This window comes from Castor canadensis, chromosome X (assembly GCF_047511655.1).
Source record: "Castor canadensis chromosome X, mCasCan1.hap1v2, whole genome shotgun sequence".
Taxonomy (NCBI): Eukaryota; Metazoa; Chordata; class Mammalia; order Rodentia; family Castoridae; genus Castor; species Castor canadensis.
The window spans coordinates 4,777,058-4,802,848 of record NC_133405.1 but is presented as its reverse complement, the minus strand read 5'-3'; the positions used below and the strand labels follow the sequence as shown (position 1 = coordinate 4,802,848).

General features: G+C 43.8%; 1 protein-coding gene across 5 annotated transcripts in view; it reads left to right on the top strand.

Moving 5' to 3' along the window:
* Positions 1–25,791, top strand: part of Mamld1 (mastermind like domain containing 1) — a 113,887-nt gene that overhangs the window by 70,502 nt on the left and 17,594 nt on the right. For all 5 annotated transcript variants that reach the window (XM_074062194.1, XM_074062191.1, XM_074062193.1 and 2 more), the window contains one exon: positions 524–2,317. In XM_074062194.1, the coding sequence (XP_073918295.1) occupies positions 572–2,317 (1,746 nt within the window). In that variant the 5' untranslated portion in view covers positions 524–571. The remainder of the gene's footprint in view (positions 1–523; positions 2,318–25,791) is intronic.

Genomic DNA, 25,791 nt, shown 5'->3' with positions numbered 1-25,791 from the left:
GGGAAGCAACATAGAAGTTCAATGTCTATTTTACAGTTTTCCTTTTTCAAAATTGAGTTACCCATAGATAGGTAGGAGTTGCAATTATTCGGCTAGTTCTAGTTTGCTCTCAAATGCCTAACTTTGGAGCAGGTACACTTAGTGATTTCAAGATAATCTTGTTGAAGTCTCCTTTCAGTGGGCAAAGAATACCCTTTGCATGACTTTATGTCTTGTTTTATGTACAGACAGCATATTGCTTGATTTGAAATGTAATGATACTGTTTCAATGTAACACAGCAACAAACAACCAAGCACTATGGCTCTAAAAATAGGCTGTATTTTATAGTTTTGATAATGATAAGTCTTTAACTAAGAAGTCTGTTTTATCTTGCAAGTTTCCTGCTCATTAGCTTTAATGTGCCACATCTTTTTTTAAAAAAACCTCTCTCTCTCTCTCTCTCTCTCTCTCTCTCTCTCTCTCTCTCCCTCCTTCCTCCTCCTTCTCCTCCTTCCCCTTCTCCTTTCTCCCTCTGTGCCACAGGGAACAGTAAAGAGAAGACAGGAAGGAGAAAACTACCAGTTTCCAGGCATGGCTGATGGAGGTTACCCTAATAAAATTAAGAGGCCCTGCCTTGAAGATGTCACCCTTTCTATGGGCCCAGGTGCCCATCCCAGTACCCTTGGTGCAGAGCTGCAGGTTCCCCCATTGACAATGAATCCTAGCTCTGCAGCCATGGGCATAGCTGGCCAGTCACTGCTACTTGAGAACAATCCCATGGAGAATAATCTCATGAATGGCGGTGTTATGGGCTCACCATTCAGGGTGTCACCAACTGCAGAAATGGGGCTGAAAGGGCCCACTGTTCCTTACTATGAGAAAATCAACAGCATGTCAGCTGTAGATCAGGAACTTCAAGATCTGCTGGAGGAGCTAACCAAAATTCAAGAACCTTCTTCAAATGACCTCGATCTTGAGAAGATCCTGGGGAGCAAGCCAGAAGAGCCACTGGTGTTACATCATCCCCAGGAACCCCTGGGTACCCCTCCCAAGCTTCCAGTTCAGATGCCACCCATGGAGAGCCTTGGTTCTGGCAAGGAGTTTGCTTCTAGTTGCAGCCAAGTCACCGGCACATCACTTCCAATCCTGCCCGCCTCCACAGGGATAAGCTATTCGATTCCTTCTACCAGTAAGCAGATGGTCTCCCCCAGTTCTTCGATGGCCCAGGCCCAGGCCAAGAACCAAGTCCAGGGCATGCTTCCTGTCACTTTGCCCCCATTACCAGTGCCTCAGTGGCATCATGCCCACCAGCTGAAAGCACTGGCAGCCAGCAAGCAGGGATCTGCTACTACTAAGCAGCAAGGGTCGAACCGCACTTGGTCTAGCCTGCCTCCTCCAGGTCTTTCCCCACCCTACCTCCCTGTGCCATCGCCACACCCACCACCACCACCACCACCGCCGCCACCATTCAGCCCTCAGAACTTTACGGCATCCTGCATGTCGTCCAACAGCTTGTCGGGCAGCACGCTGCAAGGCTCGCCCAATGCCTTACTCTCTAGCATGGCACCCAGTAGCAATGCCACCCTTGGGCCCACCATGCCCTATGCTCCTGCGAAGCTCCCTGGCCTGGCTCTCAATCAGCAGCCACAGTTCAGCCCCCAGAGCTCTATTCTTGCCAACCTGGTGTCCTCTAGCATCAAAAGCCCTCAGGGGCACCTGATGTCTGCTCTGCCCACCAGCAACCCTGGGCCATCCCCTCCCTATCGTCCAGAGAAGCTCTCCAGCCCAGGCTTGCCGCAGCAGTCCTTCACTCCACAGTACTCTCTGATCCGAAGCCTCACTCCCACCAGCAATCTGCTAAGCCAGCAGCAGCCACAGCCACAGCAGCAGCCACCACCGCCTCCGCCACCACAGCCACAGCAGCAGCAGCAGCAGCAAGCAAACAGCATCTTTAAACCCATGACCAGCAACCAGCAACCCAAAACCCTGAGCATGATCATGCAACAGGGGCTGATGAGCTCCAGCCCAGAAGCTCCTGAGCCATTTACCTTTGGCAACACCAAGCCCTTGTCCCACTTTGTGTCAGAGCCAGGCCCCCAGAAGATGCCCTCCATGCCTGCTACCTCCAGGCAGCCGTCCCTGCTCCATTACCTGCCTCCAGCTGCCCCAGCGCAGGTCTCTTCTGCCACTGCCTCCTCCACCGCCACTGCCACCTTGCAGCTGCAGCAGCCACCGCAGCCTGACCATCCCTCATTCCTCCTGCAGCAGGTGATGCAGCAGCCCCAGCGCTTTCAGAGGTCAGTGGCCCAGGATTCCATGCCTGCTCTGCCCAGACAGGTAAGGCAGCCTCATATCTGGTGGTGCTCTTGTCTAAAAAATAATAACTATGTTTTGTGCTATTGATATCTGGCTTTGGAGGGCAAATCCAGGTTATCATCCTCCCTGAGACGAGACTTAACTCTGCAGAAGTCTATATAAGTCAGCCAATTCTGCATAAGGTTAATGCACCGTGTCCGTGCAGCTAAAGTGCTGGTTCACCTAAGTCCCCTGGGAGAAAAGCTGCACCCACCACAAGCTTCCCAGGGGAAGGAGCCAGGGAGGGCAAGTCTGAGTTGTACAGATGTACTAATCTTCCCTGGACTGGGCCATGAACCAGCACTCACGAAAGCTTTGGGGCCATTCAGGGAAATTGAACTGAAGCATTTGGGTCTTGCCCTGCTAGTATAAGTATGAATATGGAAATTTCTGAAAATGCCCAACAAGATTTTGCTGAGCAATTTCAGTGTGCCATTCATTGCTGTGATGTGCATGGCAAGGCAAGACAAGACCTGGAAGGAAAAACACAGGCATGTGTAAGGTAGTCACTCTTATTGTCTCCATTTTACAAGGGAAGAAACTGAGGCTCAGAGAGTTGTGATGACTTGCCCAGAGTCACACAGTGAGCAAGGGGCAGAGCAGGAACTTAAAACCAGGAAGTCATCTTGCCCCAGAGCCTGTGCTCTGCTTGAAATTACTTTTGACTTCTGCCCCTCCCCCATCACCTACACTCCTTTGAATCATTAAATGCTGCTGATTCTCCTGGCTGATGTCTGTCACAGCCCTCACTTTTCATTGCTCTGATCTTTCTTTCCCTTTGGTGTGCTGATTTGATGTCCTTTGGATATATACCTAGAAGTGGAATAGCTGGATCATCTGGTAGATTTCAGTGGATTTTAAAATTTTTATTAGCATAAATTAATTATACAAAGGGGTTTAATTGTGATATTTACATCTATGTGTATAATGTGCTCTGATCAAATGTTCTGATCTTTGCCTGTATTAGTTATCTATCTTTGTGTGAAATCATACAGTTGACCCTTAACAAGCCCCCTGCAACAAAAAAAGCATCCATTGATCTAAGAGTTGTCTTACTAAAACAGTGACCTGATGGTGTTTCCCACTTGCTCAGAAGTCCCCGGAGGGACTTAGCCTGACCTCACCAACCTCCTTAGACTCAGCACCTGTGGGATCCTGCTTTACACTTTATTTCTGTAACTCAGAAGAACTTGCAGTTCATGGCCCGCTCTGCACGGTCTTAGCCTTTATCCCCACTGTTCCCTACACCTGACTTTCCCCTTCTTTTCTCTCCTGTCCTATTCCTGCAGCTCCTTAAAGCTCAGGTGACATCTCCCCCAAGAAACATTCTCCTGACTGTCCTCCAACCCACACTTCCCACTGTGCATCCCTCTTCTGTAAATCCGTCGAGGATGTCTGTAAAGTGCTTGGTCAGGGACCTGGCTCAAGAGAAGCACCTTTCAGGGGCTGACCTCTTATTCGAGAGCATTCATGGCAGCTCCCAACAATAGAGACTTTTTCCATCCAGGTTTCATGGAGCCTAACTAAGCAGCCTGACCTGCTTGACACCAGGGAATTGGCCATTTGATAGATGTGTGCAGCAGACAGAGCCCCCAAGGGGGTGACCAGGGTGAATAGCAGCAGGCAGGACAGTGCGGCCGCCTGGGGGCTCTGGTCCTTGTTCAGGAGCACTGTGGTTTGGTTTCATTATAGCACCTTTGCCATCTGTTTGTAAGGACTTCTGCAGTCAGTAATGACCTGTAACCATGGGCCAGGCCTGGGACTCAGTGCTTCACTAGCTTCTTCTCACACTAACTAACCCTCAGAGGTAGGGGCTGCTATCATCCCCTTCATGTTGAAAAGAAAGGCACAGAGAAGTCACCAGAGTGGCTCACAGTCACACAGCAAATCACACAAAAGAGAATTTGACTGCAGAGCTCACACTCATACTCTTGTGTATGAGGCACCACCTCTGGAATGTTCGAGTCCTATCTTCACCTCTTACCTGTTTCCTCTATAATGGCATGATGAGAGGTCATTTGAGGATTTACTGTGTTAAGACATCTAAAGCACTTTGAACAGGGTCTGGCAAAAGGGGGTTTTCTATCACTAACTCCTGACCCTGAGCCCTCAGATGGGTTTTCCAGGTCTAAACTGTGGTTCTCAAAACCAGGAGCTGCGTCAGAACATAAAGTGAGCAGCACTCCCTCCAGCCCAGTGCCTGCCATGAGATTGACAGGAGTACTGGGACTTGCACCACTTGTGTGCTCTTCCTGTTCTAGGCCCTGCCCCTCTTGAGCAGCTCCAGGCCCGCTGGAAAAGGGAAAAGGGCCATGATCACCTTGCAAGCTGGGACAACGCCCCTCACCATCACCACCCACAGTTCTCTCGTGCTCTGGCTCCCCCTCTCTCTTGCACTCTGTTCTCCACATGACATTCTTCCAGCCAAAATGCACCAGAAGCCCCCTGTTCCTTCTCATGGCCCACTGCCAGTAATTTTAAGGCCTAAGAACTCAGTTCTGGTCACCCTTCCAGGGGAGACCAGGAAGAAAAAGGAGAATGTTTGAGGCAAGCTCTGGTGCCCCTGTGAAGAGCAGATGGCAGCCCCAGAGATGCTGCTTCTCCCTCCCAGCAGCAGGTAAACAAACTTCCCAGGTTTCACCGAAGGCCACACTGAGCTTCCAAAAACACTCATCACCTAATGACAGGGCGTTCATTAGCTCGTGGCACTTCTCCTGGATCATAGTGGTTGCCATGGAAAGCCCGGAGACTCATGCGAATCTGGATCTTAGTCTTTAAAAGAACTGTTTTTTAAATGTAAGATGAGACACAAACTCTTGAGTAAGCAGAAATGTCAACCCCAGCTGTCTATAGGAGCTCATTCTTCTGTGCAGGCCAGTTTTCCTCAACTTGGGGGATTTCACCTCACCAGGTGAGTGGACGACCCCATTTTAATGGGTCATTCATTTCTACTCAAGGTAAAAGGCAAATGTCATCTTGCTTCAGGGAAGCAGCTCAGTGTGGCAGGTAAAGCATGGGCACTGGAGGCAGACAGAGCTGAGGTTCCAGTGTGCTGGGTGACACTGACCAAGTCGGTGGCATAAGCAATGTTTAAAGACAGGTGAAGGAGCATAGAGCATTAAGAAGACAAAGGAGGTGTGGTTGCTCACAGCAGTGCCTGGCACACACTCAGCCACGATCAGTGCAGGCTTGGGGCCTTAGATTCTGAAACCCCTGTGGCCACATGAGGTTCCAATGAAGAACACTGGGGACTTGAGAAGTGTAGTATGGTACAAATAGCAAATATCACACAACCCTCCAGGGGAATCTGGGGCAGCATTTTATTTTTGCACAGAAATGCAAATATTTAAGTCCAGGTCAAATTTTGCCCCCAAATAAAATTTGGCACCAAATTTATAGAAAATAAAATAGACTTTCAGAGGTTCTTGGACTTCATGTTGCGGTAAGGAATATGCATACGGAATCATTAAGGGAAGGATGTATAACTCTCCTCCAACACTCAGTCCTACTTTGCTCAATTTTTATTAGCATATATTAATTGCAGAAAGCAGTGGGTTTCATTATGACATTTTTCATACGTGTATATAATGTACTTTGATCTTATTGATCCCCTCATTACCCTCACTATTCCCCCTTCCCAGGTCCCCTTCCTTTTCTCTAATAACCCCCTTCTATATCTCTGATTATTTTTTACATTCTACATATGAGAGAAAACATGAGATATTTGTCTCTCTGAGTCTGGCTTATTTCGCTTAACATGATGATCTATAGTTCCATCCCATTTTCCTGCATGCAACATAATTTCTCTCTGCTCTATGATTGAATAATATTCCATTGTAAATAGATGATAGATAGATAGATGATGAATGGATAGATTGATAGATCACATTATCCATTCATCTGTTGATGGACTTCTAGGCTGATTCCATAGCGTGGCTATTGTGAACAGTGCTGCAGTAAACACGGGCATGCAGGTGTCTCTGTTGTACCCTGATTTACATTCCTTCAGATACATGTCCAGGAATGGTATTGCTGGATCATATGGCTGTTCTATTTTTAGTTTTTGGAGTAACCTCCATACTGATTTCCACAGTGGCTACCCTAATTTACCTTCCCATTGACAGGGCATAATGATTTCTTTTCCACCTCTCCTTATCAGCATGTGCTGTTGTTTTCTTGGTGATAGCCATTCTGACCAGGTTAAGATAGAAACTCAGTGTAGATTTTCTGTTTGTTTTTTGTTTTCTTTGACGGTAGTGGGGTTTGAACTCAGGACTTTGCACTTGATAGGCAGGTGCAGTCCTTTTTGCTCTGGTTATTTTGGAGATAGGGTCTCACGTTTTGCCCAGGCAAGCCTGGATCACAGTCCTCCTATTTAATGTTTCCTTCCGTCACTGAGATGACAGGTGTGTGCCACCACATTTTTCCCCTTGAGAGGGGGGGTCTCACAAACTTTTTTGCCCGGGCCCATCTGGAACAATGATCCTCCCAATCTTAGCCTCCCAAGTAGCTAGGATTACAGACATGAACCACCAGCTCCTGGCTCAGTGTAGTTTTGACTTGAATTTTCCTGGTTGCTAAAGTGTCTGTTCAATTCTTTTGCTCCTTTATTGATCAGGTTATTTGTTCTTTTAATGTCTAACATTCTGAGTTCTTTACATGTTCTGGACATTAATCCCATGTCAGAGGAACAGCTGGCAAAGATTTTGTCTCATTCCATAGGCTGACTCTTCACCCTGTTAATTGTTTCCTGGGGTGTATAGAAGCCTTTTAATTTGATGCAGTTCCATTTGCCAATTGTTAGATTTTGATGACCCCAAATAACTCATTGTATTTCCCCACCTTACCCTCAGATTGGTTGACATAGCTCAGTTTTTAATCAAAATGAGGTAAAATGAATTTTGTTCCCATGATTTGGTGCCCCTTTGGCCCAAGGACTATAAGAAATGCCTTAGTGTGTTACAAAAATCAGGGTTAGGACTTAGTTCAATGTTACCAATTGGCCACTGGAGAATGGAACTCACATTTACTCAAAGAAGAACACAAATTCACCAAGGAGATGGGAGTGTCACTGTGCAAGAGTGGAGCTAGCCAGAGACAGGTTCCGGTCTCAGCACACGTGCATTGGAAGCCCACTCAGATTTGCAGAGCTGAGAGTGTGGCTTCATGGGGAGGAAAGATGTGGATGGTGGCCAGCTGGAATAAGAACAAAAAATCCTGGAATCTGATCCTTGAGGCAGGCCGCGAGGCACAGGGGGAAGAGGGCAGCTGCAGAGAAATAGACCAAGAGGCACGTGATGTTGTTTTGACAAATTTTGAGAGGAGAGAGGGGGGAATCCAGCCCCCTGCAGAAAATGCTACATTCTGCTGCTTTCTCTTTAAGAGGGCTCCTCAGGTCTCCTTGGCTTACACAGCATTTAGCTCCCAGCACTTATGAAGGCATGGTCCTGTATCTGTCCTCCCCAAGGGGCTGGGCCTGTGTCAGGGGTAAAGGCAGCCCCATCTGAACTGTAGCCTTGGGGAAGTCCCCTCACCATCCCTACCCATGGCCTTCCTTTGGTCCTGGCATACTGAGCCCTCCAAAGTGCAGGACACCTAGCACCAGGGTCTGATCAGAGAAGCCACAGGGCAGGGGACCCTGGGGCCTTGGCCTCAGGGCTCCCAGCAGGCCCTGGGGCTGGGTTCAAGGCAAGTTCTCCCTCAAAGCACAGATAATTGAGGCACTAGCAGCCATGCAGACGCTAAGTGAAAAATGTGATATCAGAATGACCATGTGGACAGAAGGAGAGGTTAAGGATGCAATCAGAGGCTTGCAGCAGGCTAGGCCATCTGCCACTTGAAGAGCCAAGCAGAGGACCTGCTGCTAATAGACAATGACCGTGAATAGGTGGGCAGTGTATATACGAGTGGCAGAGGAAAGGCCGGTCTCATGGCCTGGAGGCCATAGCTTGCAGAGCACCCATCCTGAAGGAATGCTTCCATTACTTCTCCCTTCCATCTGTCTCCTTCAACACTCACACACACCCCCAAGGCCTCCAAAAAGTGTTTGCAGAAACTCAAATTGCCTTTTGGTTTGGACTTCCAAGGCTGGACTGGCCCGCTTAGTAGAGCCCAAACTTTAATTACATCTATCTCAATAAACACTGCAAATTAAATTCTCTGCATTCAAACCATGAGTTTTGATTGAAAACAAAACTGATCAAAGTAACTTAGTGGTGTTCAGAGAATTCCTTATTCCAATCAAAGCTGTACACGCTCCATTTTCAACTAGAGCCAGGAGCCATTTCCTAGTCTTAGAACCACTCATTAACATTTTTTTACAGTGACCTTGAACTTGTTGAAGTATGTGACCCCTCTCCCATGAAATCAGATGCACACATTTTGTCAAGGGCCTATCACCTTGGGCTTGCAAGTCCTTCCACTGACTTCGCTGTGTTCTTCTCTCATTTTGTGGGGAAGGCAGCACTACCTACTCACGTTCACAGAGACATTTCTTCACGTTTTATCTTGTACTAATTCTGGTGAGGAGCATCACAGACTTCATTTCAAGGGTAGTCCTGGTGAAATGCAAGAGCAGAGGCCTGTAGGGGAAGCTCTGGGCTGCCCACCAGTCAACTGACAACCAAGGAAAGGTGTCAACTCATCAGATGAAGGATGGGGGATTGGGGGCATGAGTCAGGTTTCAAAGAGCCTGTGGGTCAGAGCCCAGGGCTTGCCCTGCATGCAACATCTCTACCAGACACGGGCCTGTTTTCCTGAGTGAGTGTTCTTGTTTTGTATGTAAACATGACCATACGCTCAAGCTTAGTTTTTCCTTTCTGTCTAAATTGGGGAGAGGCCTTTTTTTTTGTCTTTTCTTTTTTTTGGTGCTTGGATCGAACCCAGGGCCTCACGCATGCTAGGCAAGCGCTGTATCACCGAGCTACATCCCAGCCCTCCTTTCTGTCTAAATTGAACCGCAAAAATTGTTTAGCTTGGGGAAGCTTTTTTGAGAAAATGGGGCTACCTTAAGAGAAACTATGTTATGCACACTTTAGCAGGTATTTTGAAAATTTGGGAACCCATAACTCAGTATTGAGAAGTTGTGTTTTAAACACTCTGGCTTGCCAGGAAATGAAATGACAAGGCCTATTTAATAGAACTGGGGAAACATAGGCTTGAAGATTACTACTGTTGCCAAGAATCAGTGTTTCCCAGTTTCTTTGTGAGCTTCTGTGAGCTGCTGCTATGAACCTCTGCCTTAAAGCTTCCTCTCTCAGGTCTACTCATGGTCCCACCTCACAGGTTTCTGGAGACCTTTCCTGAGTCCATTTGTACCCTTAGCCTGTGTCCCTTGAAGATAGACAAATTCCATGACCTGGGCCTGCTTTAAAAAGCAACTGTGTGCCCTGACCTGGTTAGTTTTGAGCTCAAAGAGAACAACAGAGTGTAGAAAAAAGTGGGCCCTCCATATCTGTGGGTTCCACACCCACAGATTCAACCAACCGTGGATTGAAAACATTTGGAAAAAATTTGTGTCTGTACTAACACATGCAGACTTTTTTTCATTTTTACTATTTCCTAAACAATATAGTAAAACTATTGACATTGTGTTAGGTTTTATACAAGGACTTGAGCATCTGTTGATTTACAGATCTGAGGGAACTCCTAGCCATAGCACCCATGGATACTGAGGCATGACTGTACTTATTACGATTAAAGCACCCTACCACTGCCCCCAAAAGGAAAGAGTTGCTGCTTTTTCCTAAGGAACTGAAACAGTTTAGGATTGCATTTGATTTTGTTATTTTGCCAACAATGAAAAGCACTGCTTTCGCTTATTTTATTGTGTCGTAGGGTTTTGTTTGTTTGTTTTGCTTTTTGTTTTTCACTAGATGAGGGCTTATCCCCCACCCCACACCATCCAAAGCAATGAAGTTGAGAGCTGAAAACAACCTTGAGGTTCAAACAGATCATCCCACCCCACCTCCAAACTCTACTCTGCAGCTGTTCTGAGACTTTGCTGGCTCCTGACTCCCATTTGGATAACTAAGCTAGCAAGTGTTTATCGGTTTCTTTATCATGTTAGGCAAGTGGCCTGTTAGATGGAAAAGAGTGCAGCTTGGACTCACACAGATGAAAGGCAGTTTCAGTTGTGCAAGATGAAAACTTCTGTGGATGGATAGAGATGATGGTTACACAGTATTGTGAAATAAGTTGATGCCACTGAGCTTAAGGTTGAAATAATAGATTTTATGCTATATACAGTCATGCACCACAAAAAAGATGTTTATGTCGACAATAGACTAACTATATGAACCCATTCCCATAAATAAGACTGTAGTGGAGCTGAAAAATTCCTGTCACCTGGTGACATCATAGCCATTATAGCACAATGCATTATGTTGGTTTTGGTGATGCTGGTGTAACCAATTTGGCTGCCATTCCTATAAAACAATAGCATGCATAATTATGTAGTCAATACTTAGTGCCTGATAATAATAATAAACGGTTATGTTACTGGTTCATGTATTTACAATAAATAGTCTTACATTTTATTAGCATATATTAGTTGTACAGGGGGGTTTCATTGTGACATTTACATATGGACTTACTATGATGTATCTTTGATTCACCCCCTCCATCATTCTCCTTCATTCCCCCTACCCTGTATTTGCTTTAAATACTTTTATAAATACATATACATATATTTATGTATCTATTATCTTTGTCTTTATTCTAGAATATACTCCTTAAAAACAAAACCAAAAAAGTTTACTATAGGTTCAGCATGATGGCACACGCTGTAATTCCAGCTACTCAGGATCACGAGTTTGAGGCCAGCCTGGGCAACGTTAGCTAGATCCTATCTCAAACTAAAATGTAGAACAAAAGGGCTGGGGTCATGGCTCAAGTGTTAAAGCACTTGCCCAGTATGCATGACGACCTGGCTTCAGTCTCCAGTACCACACAAACAACTTACTGTAGAGCAATCACCACGCTATGGCAGCAGTTGCTTCATCTGTCTTGTGTTGGCCACGTGTCTTGATTGCATCAAGAAGCCACGTGGAGTGAGGTGACCTATACCGTCTAGGTTTGTGTGAGAGCCCTCTGTGATGTTTCCACAATGACAAAATTGCCTAGCAACACATTTCTCAGAATGTCCCATTGTTCAGTGACACATGACTGTATATCTCACTGCAATAAAAGAAAAGAAAAAAAGGCAGTGTTTTAAAACATTTGCTAATCCTCTCGTAATCAAAAGCGGTATTTTCTTTTCTGACAGTATTAATTTAAAATGGAAAAGTGGCTGCAAGCTGAGCTGCACACTTTCCGTCTTAGGGAAGGACAGAATATACTGTACGTCCATTTATCGTGTTGTATAGCCCATGTTGTACTGAGGTTAAACACAGGGGACAGAGTTCCTGGGACTAGTCAGTGCTTAGAAATAACTCTCCTGGTCAGTTAAGCAAAATGGTTGACGTCCTCTATGCATGTTGGAGAAATGATAGCATGTGGGTGGGGGGACAAGTAGCAATAGAGACAGATGTCATCTCTACTTTTGAACAGGATGAGAAAACCCACTTGCTTCCTTGGTTCTCTGGTGCATGCACAAGTCTGGAAACCCCAGGTTGGCAACAGTTTGCCGAGTAGTACAAAAGCCAACAGAGCAATGGTAGTGACTTGCCATCTTGAATTGGCTTTCTGTGCAAACTGCCCCTCTGGGGCAAATGCTGGGCCTTAGAATCAAGTGCTGGAAAAGACTAAGCCTCTTGACTAAGATGAGAACAGATCGTAAGACCTTGCTTGACCCTGGCACACCAAGTAGGAAACGATGAGTCTCTGACCCATGCCCTAATGACTTCTGGAAAGTTGTGTACCTGGTCCTTATGGCCCACTCATGCCCCAGCTCACAAGCCCTCTGGTTTCTGTCTCCCAGGATCTAATGATGTCCACTTCTTAATCAGAGGTATTTGTGTCATGTCTGCTGCATTACTAGTTAGGAAATCCCTCAGCCATGGGATGATGTCTTACTGTGCTCTGAAGTGAGCTGAAGGACCCTTTGAATGAGTGAGTGCTAGAATGCGAGGGGTGGGGGAATGAATCAATGAATGAGATGCTTCTGATAGCCTTTGCCCAATGTCAAGTTCTTGAGACTGTTTTAAGTGGCTTAAGGGTAATTGTGGGTAAAAGCACACAGTTTGAAAGGCTTAGGAGTCTGATGAGCCCGAACGTTCTTGTGTTGGGCAGAGGGGAGAGCTTTGCCTCTGCATGTAAGGGTCACTGCTTACAATGCATTTCTCCAGCCTGTTTGGGTTGCTTGTAGTCCTACAGCACTTGTGTAATGTCTGAATACGTGCATTTCTTCAGCTTCCAACAAATACACAGTTTTATGCTTCAAGTGGTAATTTGTACTGGTTGTTGTGTTATTACTGTCGCCGTTTTGTTATCATCACTTAATGCAATTTATAAGGACAAAACAAGACTTCTGGCTGCCTTTTTGCATACCACAGTGACAGCCACACATGATAAGAAAAGCCCAAAAGAAAGCTAGCTTAGAAATTCAGGCCACTCATGTTAATACTTTTTTCCCAGTTAAGATTTCTTCATACCACTCTCCAGCAGCACATAAGCTAATCAACTACTGGCAGTCCTGTGAGCAGTGAGTGGCCTTCACTTACACACAGTGTTCTGGCAGCTCTACTAGTTCTTTTGGACTAGCACAGCATCAAGCAAGCATGTTTTGAAGGCTGTTTAGTATATCTTCTCCTTTTGGCTTACAATGTAACTTATACAAATACCTGAGTAAGGCAGTATGGTAGCTCACACCTATAATCCCAGCACTTGGGAGGCTGAGGCAGAGGATTGCAAGTACACGGCCAGCCTGGGCTACATGATGAGACCCTGTCTCAAAAAAACAAAGCAAAAAAACTTGGTTGTATTTGAATATGCTCTGTGTTAGTCAGCTTTCAGTCTCCTGGGATAATCAGCTTCTAAGAAGGAGTCTGTTTTGGTTCACAGTTTCAGAGGTTTGAGTCCATGTTTTGGTTGGCTCCATTGCTTTTGGGCATGTGGTGAGGCAGAGCATTACGGTGACGAGAACATGGTAGAACAAAGCCACTCATTTCACAGCAGCTGGACAGCAAAGAGCGAGAGAAGGAGGCTGGGCTCCCAATGCCTCCTTTGAAGGTATGCCCCAATGACCTAACTTCCTCCCACTAGACTCCACCTCCTAAAGGTTCTGCCACCTCCCAATCATACCAAAATCTAGTGGCTAAACCTTTAAGACACGGAACTTTGAGGAATATTCAAGATCCAAGTTTCTTTTACTAGTTTCTGAGCATAGATTCTCCACTCCTTGTGGAAATTATCCCTTTGGTTTTTTCTTTTCATTTGTTGTCATTTTGACAGGTAGGTTGCTAGTTTTTTTATTTGCTATATTAACTTTTAATTTGAAACTGTCTTCTTTAGCAGAACAAAGAGTTTCTTTCCCTAACCTCCCTTCCCAGAATGGTTCCCTGCTTTCCTTTAGGGCTCTACGAATTGCATAGCTTAGGACTGATGGAGATCAAAGGAGGAGAATGGGGTTGGAAAGGCAGTTTCCCACAATGGCCTTAACATGTCCATTCTCTCCAAATTTAGAGATCCAGAATCACAGATCTGTTCTGCCTGGCTATTTCCTCAGCTGCTGGTAGAAAATGCTCAGGAGTTACCCACGCTGTAAAAGGCAAGATTATAATCAAGGAGTCATCTTTGATAAAACTATGGTTAGCAAGCTTTTCAAATGATAGCATGGCCTCGAGAGTTCACAATTTCACCAAGTCCCTGCTACAAGCAGTAAATAAATCTGCTGTGACGTGTCAGAACTCGATTGACATTCAGCTTAGATTCTCCAGCTTTGACACAAGTTACAAAATCTTAAGATTGGTCAACTTTCTAGTCCATTATGCACCCCCCCATAGCTTAGGAGCCCCTCAGAAATTCGAAGACAACTGGGATGTCCCCACTGAATCTCAACCCCCAATTATTTGCCTCTGTCCTCCCACTTGGCTCTGAACTGAGCCCAGGGTATCAATGTGAGGCCCTCTTGGTGGGTCAGGCTCTGTTAGACAGATCAGAATACTGTGGCTACACCTGGCCCAGTGGAGAAGAGAATGGGAGGTTCACTCCCCTTGTTCCCCAAAATTTCCTTTTCTCCTGCCCCCCAGCATCTCCCTTGCTAGGGTGGCCTCTGCATTCCCTATCTGCCCTGCCTGGGCTCACTGCAAATGCCAACTCCAAGTCACTTGCCTGTCACATGCACAGATTGATAGGCACTTCGTTTGTGTCTATCTCCTACCCTCTCAGTACGTAAAGTTTTAAATATCATACTAGACTTGGGCATAGAGGAAGAGAATGAGCCTCCGTCATTGTCTCTCGAATCGAGCCATTAGTGTCTTACTCAGCAACACCTTTTACAGGCTTTTAAGGTTTTTTGTTTAGTTATTATCTCTGAAATCAAATCTTGACTTTCTGGTGTGTTCTTGAACTTCTCAAAGGATTTAAAGATTCGGGAGCTTGGTTCCAATAACTGCTCTTAGGAGGTAGCACTACCTGTTTTCTATAGATGAATTCCAGCTTGGATCATCAATTATTTTCCTCACAGAAACCCACAAAGTACATATTCAGCTTTGCATCAGAATTGAATAGGATCCAGAACTACTTAATGTTGTTAAGCTGGACTATTGCTTTTTAAATTTGTATCACATTCAACTAATGCAGATCTAAGAGCTTGAGCGTCACACTTGAGATCTGAATGAAGAACCCATGATCGTGGTATTTGATCTACGCTGGATGTGTCTGCTGGAGTGTTTTGGGTAGTGGAGGTGTGGCATGTTTCTCTCGATGAGAACTGGTCTGTGGATAAAGAAACATGACCCACGGCTTAGTAGGGTTCAACAGGCCAGCACTGCATCGTTTGGAACAGGGCGTTCTTTAACATGAACCTAGAGGCACAACGCAGGCCTCAGGAACTCAGAGATCCAAGAGGCCGGGCTGGATTCTTTATCAGAATGTATTAAGTTGCCAGCAGCAGACAACCCAGTTCCCATGACTTAAAAGAACAAAGAGGACTTACAGATTGTTGCAAGTGAAAGGGCAGCAGTTGGATGGACTTTGGGATTGGTTTGAATCCACAGTTCAACAGTGTCACCAAAGACTTGTCCTTTCTGGCTGTGTGCTTGCTCTTCCTCATACAGGCCTCATCCTGGAGCTGGCTCCCCCTTGTGGGCACATGATAGCTGCCAGCAATACCAGGGGCTTCCCGCTTCCTCCTGCCCCCACTCAGAAAGCAAGAGAATTGCTTCTAGAATCTATGTCAGAAAAGCAAGGAAGCTTCTTTCCCAGAAGCCCTGGGATTTCAGGCTTCTTGGCCTGAATTGATTAAGTGCTTACTGTGCTGCTTCATGTCAGCAGAGCTAAGTGCCTTATCATTAGATCCTTGGTGGAACCAGGTTCTTCCAAAGCAACAGGAGGCAAGCAAGGCAAGTGGGGGAAGGTATCCAGAGAAGGAAGATTTAGCATTGGCAAGGCCACCAACAGTACGTGATGCTGCAATCAGTCTCTTTGGCCTTCCTCATCCATCCACTCCCTCCTTGCCACGCTCACTCCTCCCCAAATCCTCGCCCCTCTGGAACCATATCTACCCCTCCCTTAAGGGCCCAAACTCCAATCTAGAAACACTAGGGGATGTGCCAGCCTCCGAATTGGGTCAGTATATGGCTTTTCATGTTCCAGGGACCTCTAGCTACCTTGCTCACCTGGGCAGAGAAAGCGCAGGAGTACAGCCAAGAGAGAAATTTCTCCCATTTGGAAAGAGGGAATTGGCAAGTGACACACAGTTGTCACTGGTCCATCATCCATGTGATGCTCTGCCAGACAGAGATAGCAGGGTTGCCCAGGCATCAAGTGCTCCTTGCTTCTCTGGGACTTGTAATGACAGGGTTGGATGAACTTGTAGCTCTCTCTCTTTGGAGTGTGCTCTGAAAAAGTTGTCAAAACACAGATGACTGGGTTCCAGCCCCAGAATTTCTGATTTCATAGGACTGTGTGAGGCCTAGGAATTTGCTCTTCTAACATTTCCAGGGATGCGCTGTCACTGCTCCAAAGCCCCTCACTTTCAGAAGCTCTGATGTAGACAATCCCCAGGAATCCCCAGATTCTGACATTTGGAGCTGTTTTACACTGACTTAAAGCATGTTGTTTTATAACTGAGACACAAACAGCTTTACCATGTGGACACTGAAAACATCTTGGAGCTCCTGCTTTCGCTTGTAATCTAATTTTCCATAAGTGGGGTTGAAAGTGAAGACACCTTAAGGCTTCAGGAAATTTAACTGAGGAGAATTGAAGAAGTTAGGACCGGGGGCTGAAGGCATGGCTCAAGTGGTTGAGCACCTGCCTAGCAATGCTAGCACAAGGCCTGGAGTTCAAACCCCAGTACCAAACAAAACGAAGAAAAGGAAGTGAGGACCAGAACTATGACGATGGTTTATCCCATCCCTCCTTCATCCCATTCTGTAGCCCGGGGTTCTGTAGGTTAACCGTGTGGCTTCAAAAAGCAGTTCTTTTCCCGGGGACAGCCTAGATCCTTAGGCCTCATTTTGCAAGCGTTCTCCCTACTTGATCTGGTATCCACCAAGTCTTACAATACGAGCAGCACTGGGTGAAGCTGTGTTGCAGACAAAGTTGGTTTGGGAATTTTGCCAGTTTTCTCCCCAGAGCCCCTTACCTGGCTAACATCTACTCATCCTTCAAATCATGCTTAACCCTCACTTCCTCCAAGAAGTCCCTTCTAACCAAGCCCCACCCCAGCCTAGGTCAGGGTCTCCTGTTTTGTTCTCTACAACCCTGCAAGGTTCCTTTACGGCACTTATCAGCCTTTCTTATAAATCCTTCTTTCTGCGTTTCTTCATTATATTAATGTGCAGCTGAGAGGCAAAGAACACGTCTCCCTTGCTCATCCATGTCATCACACACAGAGCCTGGGTCATGACAGGGGCTCGGTAAATATGTTCCACAAGTGCTACAAAAAACAGGCTGTGAGCAGCATTCCATCACCATGGAAGACCACTGAGATCTATACAACGCATCCCACAGTGCACAGTTATGGTTGCTCCAAAGGAATGCAACAGACAAGCCCTCAAGAAACAAACACACTCGTGGAGAGCCCGGTGTCCCTGGAGTCTACAGCCAACTCTTTCAGAGCCCTCCCCTTTATCTCTGAAAATCTGGGCCTAACCAAGGCCTAGGGTATCTTGTGACTCCTGGTATAGACTCCTCTCTCAGACAGTAGCCCCGGGAGCCTCCAGCTCCTTCTGCATGCTATACAGTTTGCAGATAGGTACTTGGGTGAAGGCAGAATGCCCACCCAGCAGGGCCTGGAGAGCTCATCTCAGTGAAGTCTGCATATTCTTAGTACAGAACTGGCACTCTAGTGAGATTGCAAAGTGGCTGGCAGCTTGTAACAGCCTGAGTCTCCCGACCTCTGGCTCAAAATCCAGGCTCGTGCATTGTGCATCTTGAATGTATCTGCAGGCAGCTTCAAATGTGAGAATATTATATGAACTTATTATACTGCTTACAGCTTATTACCACTGCTGTAATTCTCTACCATTAAATATAATTTTATAATTAAATCAAACCAAGCCAAATAATTAAAAGAATTTCTTTAAAGAAGGTAGATAATAAAGTCCACAAACTAACTAAAAGTATATCCCATATATGTTGAATTTGATGACTGTGCCTAAGTTTAATGTAACTGATGGATCCTATTCTCATTGGATAGTCACACATCAGATACTTGTCAGTCTTCTCAGGCATAGTGGTAACCTATGCTGTGCCTGCTTTTAAGTTCTCAGAGACAACCCTTCTTCCTTCCAAGCAGATCCATAAGCCACCCATTTACTGGGCTGCAAAGCCCTCATAAGGGAGAGAGAGCAATGTGGTGAGAGACCAGAAACTCTCTGCAGGGCACACGCTACACCTCAGCAGGTGGAGACAGTCATCGGAAGGCTCAACTCAATTGCTGCTTATCAGCAATTTTGAGAGCAATTGTCAGGATTTCCCCATAACATGCATGGTTCCTTTTTTTTTTTACACAACCAGTGCATGATTGAAGTGAGTAAGAAAATAACAGAAGATTATATCTAGCCTAAAAAATATACAGACACCACGCTAAGGGTCAGAAACAAACTCAGTGAGCTGAGAGCCAGTGCTTAGAGGGAGGTCGAGACTGAGTAGCTCTGTCTTGTTCACTGTATTGGTCAGCCCAGGCCTAGGATGAATATAAATACTGTAACAGAATACAAAGACTAGGTGGCTCTTCTAAACAACAGAAATGTGTGTTCACAGTTCTGGAGGCTGGGAAGTCCAAGATCTGACCAAAAGATTCTGTGCCTAGTGGAGGCCCATTCCTCATAGACAGTGCCTTCTTACTGTGTCTTCACATGGTGAAGGGGCAAACAGACTCCCTCAAGCCTCTCGTATCAGGGCGCTAATTCTCATTGGTGAGGGCTCCACCCTCAAGCCTAATCTTTTCCAAAAGGCTGCACCTCCAAATAGCATCACACTGGGGATTCTGTTTCCTTTTTAAAAATATTTTCAAATTTTATTTTTAGCTGACACATAAAAGTAGTACATATTTCTGGGGTACCAAATGATGTTTTAATACATACATAAATTGAATAATGTTTAAATCAAGTTAAGTGTATTTATCCCCTTGAACATTTATCATTCCTTTATGGTAAAAACCCTCAAAGTCCTTTCATCTAGCTTTTCAAAATATACAGCACATTGTTGCTGTCTATAGTCACCCTATTTTGCAGTACTGCACTTCCTGCTCCCATCTAACTGTAATTTGTAACCCATGGTATATGTTTCCCGGTTCCTTCCTTACCCCAGCCTCTGGTGACCCCCGTTCTACTCTCAACTACTGTGAGATCAACTTTTTCAGATTCTACACATGAGTGAAATCAGCCAGGATTTGACCTTCTGTGCCTGACTCAACATAAGGATCTCTGGCTCCATTGATGTTGTCACAAATGACAGGACTTCATTCTTTTTGTACATGTAGCACATATGTGGTGCCCATGCATGTGGTGATGGACACTTAGGTTGTTTGTTATTGTGAGTAGTGCTGCAATAAATGCGAGAGTGCACATGTCTCTTCACCATACTCACTTCATTTCCTCTGTATATATGTAACAGAAGTGGGATTATTGGGTAACATGGTGGTTCCACTTTTAATTTTTTGAGGAGCCTCCATATTTGTTTTCCTAATGTCCGTGTTCATTTACATTCCACCAACAATGTGCAAGGGTTGCCTTGTCTCCACATCCTCACCAATGCTTCATTGTGGCATTTCCACATGTGTGTAATGTACACAGGTTTGATTCATCCCCTCTTCCCCCTCCCCCTTCCTAAAATAACTTCAACAGATTTCAATGTTCCATATTCACACATGCATAAAAACTACATCAACCATATTCACCCTCCTTTACCCTCTTCATTTACCCTCCCCTTCTCATTACTACCCTCCCCCTAACATCACCTGTTCAACATTCCTGTCCTCAATTGTGTGAGTGTCTCTTCATTGTTCAGGGTGGTTTTGCCTTGGTGTTTTACCTGTAAATATATTGTGCTTTAGTCAGTCAACCCCCCTCTTATTCTTCCTTACCCTTTACCCCTACTCCGAATTGTTCAGCAGTTTTCAGTGTGTTTCACTGTGTCTTGTTCCTACACAGATGTGATGTGTTTCAATATATTCACTCTATCATTCTCTTCTTTCCCTCCTCCCCTAGACTCCTCCAGCAGCCCCTCTATTGGAAACATGTTTTATGTATGCCATGTATATCTATTATTTGTTTGTATGTATATATGACAATGCTTGTGTTTGTATTTGGATCTATCTTTCACATGAGAGAAAACACGCCGCCTTTTTGATAATAACCATGCCAGCGAGTGAGGTGGTACCTCATGTGGTTTGATTGGCATTTCCCTGATGATTAGTGACGCTGAGCCTTTTCTCATGTACCTGTTGGTCATTTGTATGTGTTCTTTTGAGAAATGTCTGTTTAGCTCTATTGCCCATTTTAACCAGGTTATTTGTTTTTGTTTGTTTGTTTGAGTTGTTTTGTTTTCTTTGGGGCATTTTGCTTTGTTTGGGTTTTGTTTGCTTTGTTCCTCTTTTAAGTTTTTGGAGTTCAGCCCCTTGTTGGATGAATACATTGCAAGTATTTTCTTTCTGTTCTGTAGGTTGTCTCTGCCCTCTGTTGAGTGCTTCCTTTGCTGTGTAGAAACTTTTTAGTTTGATGCAGACCCATTTGTTTATTTTTGCTTTCGTATCTTGTTAAGGGTCTTGTCCCCCAAGCCCTTGCCCATTCCAAAGTTCTGAAGCATTTCCCCTATGTTTTCTTCCAGTAGCTTCAAAGTGAATTAATTTACTTTTTTAATCCACTTTGAGTTGATTTCTGTAGCTGGTGAGACACCAAGGTCTGCCTTCCTTCTTCTGCATGTGAACACCCAATTTTCCCTAGCACCATTTATTGAAAAGTCTATCCTTTCCCCAATGCATGTTCTAAGTGCTTTTATAGAAAATCACTTGGCTGTAGATAATGGGTTTATTTCTAGGGCGCATGTTCTATTCCATTGGTCTCTGTATCTGTTTTTATGCCAATACCATACTCTTTTGATTACTGTAGCTTTGTAGGAGATTTTGAAGTCAGGCAGTGTAATGCTTCCTGCTTTGTTCGTTTTGCTCAAGATGGCTTTGGCTATCTGGGGGGTTTTGGTGGTTCCAAAAAATTTTAGAATTTTTTCTAAGTCTGTGAAAAATGACATTAGTATTTTGATGGGGATTACCTTGAATGTATAGATCACTTTGTATGGTACAGACATCTTTGTGATATTGATTCTTCAAATCAATGAGCACAGGAGATCTTTCCATTTTTGTGTCCACTTCAATTTCTCTCATAATGCTTTAAGTTTTTCATTGTAGAGCTCTTTCACTGCTTTGGCCAATTTATGCCTAGGTGTCTTATTTTTTGTAGCTACTATAAATAGGATTTTTCCCTTGATTTCTATTTCAAATAATTCACCATTGGCATTCAGCAGAGCTACTCATTTTTTGAGTGTTAATTTTATGTCCTGCAACTTTGCTGAATTCATTTATTAGTTTAAATGTTATGTTGAGATTTGTTCCTGTATGCCCAATTTGTTCAACATTTTTATTATAAAGTCTATCAAATGCCTTTTCTGCATCGATTGAGATGACCAAATGGTTTTTGTCCTTCACTCTGTTGCTATGGTATTTCACATTTATCAATTTGCTTATTTTGAAGCATCCTTGCATCCCTAAGGTGGATCCCCTATGATCAGGGTGAATAATCTTAATGTGCTTTTGGATTCAGCTTGCTAGGATTTTGTTAAGGATTTTGACAACTGTGTTCATAAATGACATTGGCCTGTAGTTTTTGCTGTTGTTGCTGTCGTTGTGATTATTTATGTCCTTTTCTGGTTTGGGGACTGGTGTAAAGGTAGCCTCATAGAATGTGTCTAGAATTCCTTCCTCTTCTGTTTTTTTGAGGGGCGGGGATAACTTAAGAATAAATGGTATTAGTTCTTTAAACATTTGATAGAATTCAACAGGGAAATTATCTGGCCCTGGGGTTTTCTTTGATGGGATGCTTTTTATTGCTGATTCAATCTCATTATTTGTTATTAGTCTGTTCAGGTTTTCTATTTCTTCATAATTTGTAAGATACATGTGTCTAGTAATTTGTTGATTTTCTAAATTATCAGATTAGTATATAGTTGTTCATAATAATCTAATCTTGTGTTTCTATGGTGCCAGTCATAATGTCTCTGTTTTCTTTGTGAATTTACTGACTAGAGTCTTCTCTTTCCTCTTCAGAGTCTAGCTAAAGGTTTGTCTGTTTTGTTTATCTTTTCAAAGAACCAGCTCCTGTTTCATTGACCTTTTGTTTTACATTTTTAGTCTCCTTTTTTTCTGCTCAGAGCTTTATTATTTCTTTCCTTCTACTAATTTTGGCTTCAGTTTGTTCTTGTTTTTCTAGTTCTTTGAAATGCAGTAGCAGGTTATTTTATTTGAGATCTTTCTGCTTTCTTTCTGTAAGTGTTCATTGCTATAAATTTCCCTCTTAGTATTACTTTTGCTATACCCTACAGGTTTAGGTATGTTGTGCCTCCATTTTCATTTGTTTTAAGAATTTTGTTTTTTAAATTCCTTCTCAATTTAGCTCTTGATCCATTTGTTGTTCAAAAGTAAGTTGTTTCATTTCTGTGTTGTATAGTTTCCAATGTTTTTCTTCTCATTGATTTCTAGCATGATTGCATTGTGGTCAGAAAAAATGACACTCAATATGATTTCAGTTCTTTTCAATTCCTTAAGACTTGTTTTGTGGTCTATAATATGAACTATTCTGGATAATGTTCCGTGTGCTAATGAGAAAAATGTGCATTCTGCAGCCATGGAATAGAATGTTCTGTAGCTGTCTCTTAGGTCCATTTGTTCTACAGTGCAATTTAACTCTGCTGTTTCCTGAATTTTCTGTCCGGATGATCTGTCCACTGCTGAAAGTGGGGCATAAAAGTCCCCAACTATTATGGTATTGGACTCTATCTCTACTTTTAGGTCTATTAATATTTTCTTTGTACATGTGTATGCTCTGATATCCAGTGCCTGTGTTAGTCACCTTTCTGTCACTGTGACAAAATACCTAAGATAAACAACTTAAAAGGAGGAAAGATTTATTTTGATTTACAGCTTCAGAGGTTTAAATCCATAGTTGCTTGACCCCATCACTTTGGGCTTATGGTGAGGCCAACATCATGGTGGAGAGTGGATTGTGGAGTAAAAATGTTCACATCACTGTGCCTGGGAAGCTAAAGAGAGAGAGAGGAAGGGGACAGGGTCCCATATCCCCTTCAAGGGTGCATCACCAGTGACCTAACTCTTTCCAACTATGCCCCATCTCCTAAAGTTTCCACCACTTCCCAATAGTACCATCAACTGGGGACCAGTCCTTCAACACATGAGCCTTTGGGGGACATTTAAGATCCAAATGATAGCAATGCATATATATGTAGAATTATTATTTCCTCTTGCTAAATTAACTCCTTAACCATTATCTAATGACCTTCCTTGTCTCTTTTTACTGCTTTTGATTTAAAGTCTATTTTATCAGATATAGGTATGGTTACTCCTGCTTTCCTTTGGATTCCATTTGCATGGAATATCCTATTCCATCCCTTCACTTTCAGTCTATGTGTGTTCTTAGAGGTGAAGTGAATTTCTTGTAAGCGACATATAGTTGTGTCTTAGGTTGTTTTTGTCTATTTAGTCTCTCTATGTCTTTTAATTTAAGAATTTAACCCATTCATATTCAAGCTAATTATTGGCAGGGAAGGTCTTACTGCAGCCATTATGTAACTACTTTTCTAATTTTGTTGTAGTTCTTTTCTTTCCCCTCTCACAGTCTTCCTTTGTGGTTAGGTGAATTGGTCTGATAGTATGTTTTGAGTCTTTGCTTATTATTTTTGGTTTTTATAATACAGGTTTTTGCTTTGTGGTTCCCATGAGGCTTGCAAAAAAACATGTTTTGATTATTATAAGCTATTTTGAAATAATAGCAAGTTAACATGATTGAAAAGATAAAATCAGAAATAAACAAAAGAATAAGAAAAAATACTAATAACAAAACTCTCTACTTGTGCTCCATTTCCTCTCACATTTTGAATTTTTGATATTCCATTCTACCTCTTTCTATATTGCCTATCTCTTAACATATTAATGTAGTTATTATTATTTTGTAATTGTTTTGCTTTTTAGTCTTCATACTAATGGTTTATGCACCATGCTTACAATATTAGAGCATTCTCAATTTGTTTGTATAATTACTCTTATCTCTGAGTTTGATAGCTTCCCATGCTTTCTTCTTACTTCTTAATGTCTCTTTCAGTTTGAAGAACATCCTTTAGCATTTCTTGTAGACTATGTCTGGTAGAAATATATCCTCTCAGTTTTTGTTTGTCTGGGAATGTCTTTATCCCGTCTTCATTTCTAAAGGATAACTTTGCTGGGTACAGTATTCTCAGTCAACAGGTTCTTTTTTTTTTTTTTTTTTTTTTTAGTTTCAGTACTAAGAAAACCTCATACCTATCTTCCAGAAGTTCTAAGAAGGATGTTTATTTTCTCCAATCCTGTAGTCATTTCCACTATTTCAGCACAGGATGGTGCCCAGGTCCAGATTTGCTGGGAGTCTTCTGTTAGTGTGTTGTCATTGTTTAAGTACTAAAGGGAAATCCAAACCCAGGTTTGTTCAAAATACACTGCCGGTGTATTGCTTAGAAAGAAACAGAGGAAATACCTAATAAAAGTAGTCTGTCCCCAAGAGTCCCTACCTTGGGCCAGGTTAGGCCCAGGTGCCTCTTCTATAGTTCATACAATAAGACATGAATCTGTTCTACTGGAGTGCAAGTCTCTGCCTAATACCAAGAAAGTTCTAGAGCCCTGTCTGTGAACACTGACCTAAAGATAACTGCTGCCCAAGATTGGAGAGGATAGAAACAGTCCTTTGACCATCAAGGCTAGCACTAAACTACGTAACACCTGAGCCTCAAAGCCACAGAGGTCTACCCAGTCTCAGGAGAAGGGCATGTGTGTCCCCAAATCCACTCCAAGGCTGGAAATAGTTCAGGCCAAAACTTTTTTTCCTAGCAGGACAAGCTAGAGCCAGTCTTGATTACTTGAGTCTCCATCTATGAGCTCTGGCCTGTGTCCAGAGCCTTCAGTTTCTACTGGATGTTTGTTCTCACAATGGTAGGCATGGCAGTGAGCTCTATGGCAAACCCCTGTAATAGCCTTCATGATCTGTTCCCCAGCAAGAGGAGTCTTGCTTGCCATTCTGCTGCCCAAGATTGGAGGAGGGGTTGTGGAAGTAATCACATGGTAATGCAGCTTGGTCTGCTGGGATAGGTTGTGAGCAGCATGAGTTATGGGCTTCACCTAACACTGGGTTTCACTGTGGAGAATCTGACACTGGGTTTCAAGTCTAAGGGCTGGACTTAATTCTCTCTCCCCCAAGCAGGAGGCACTCCTCTTCATGCTGGCTTGCTTGGAGCTAGGGAGTTATGACACAGGAAACTCTTGCCTTCCTGCCTTCTTCAATGCATCCTTTTTCCCTTTTGTTATATTAAAAGAAGTCAGTATGGCCTTAGCTCTTGTTGAAGGTAGTTTGGTGTGTGAATAGCAGTTCAACTTGGTGTGTTGGGGGAGGGTAGGAAACTGCTGGAGGATTTTGCTCTGACTTGATCAGGATTAGGTTTCAACATGTGAATTTGGGGAGGATACAAACGTTAGACCATAGCACTCACTGATGTTGTTCACTGGGGCAATATAGGACCTTGCAAAAGTATGA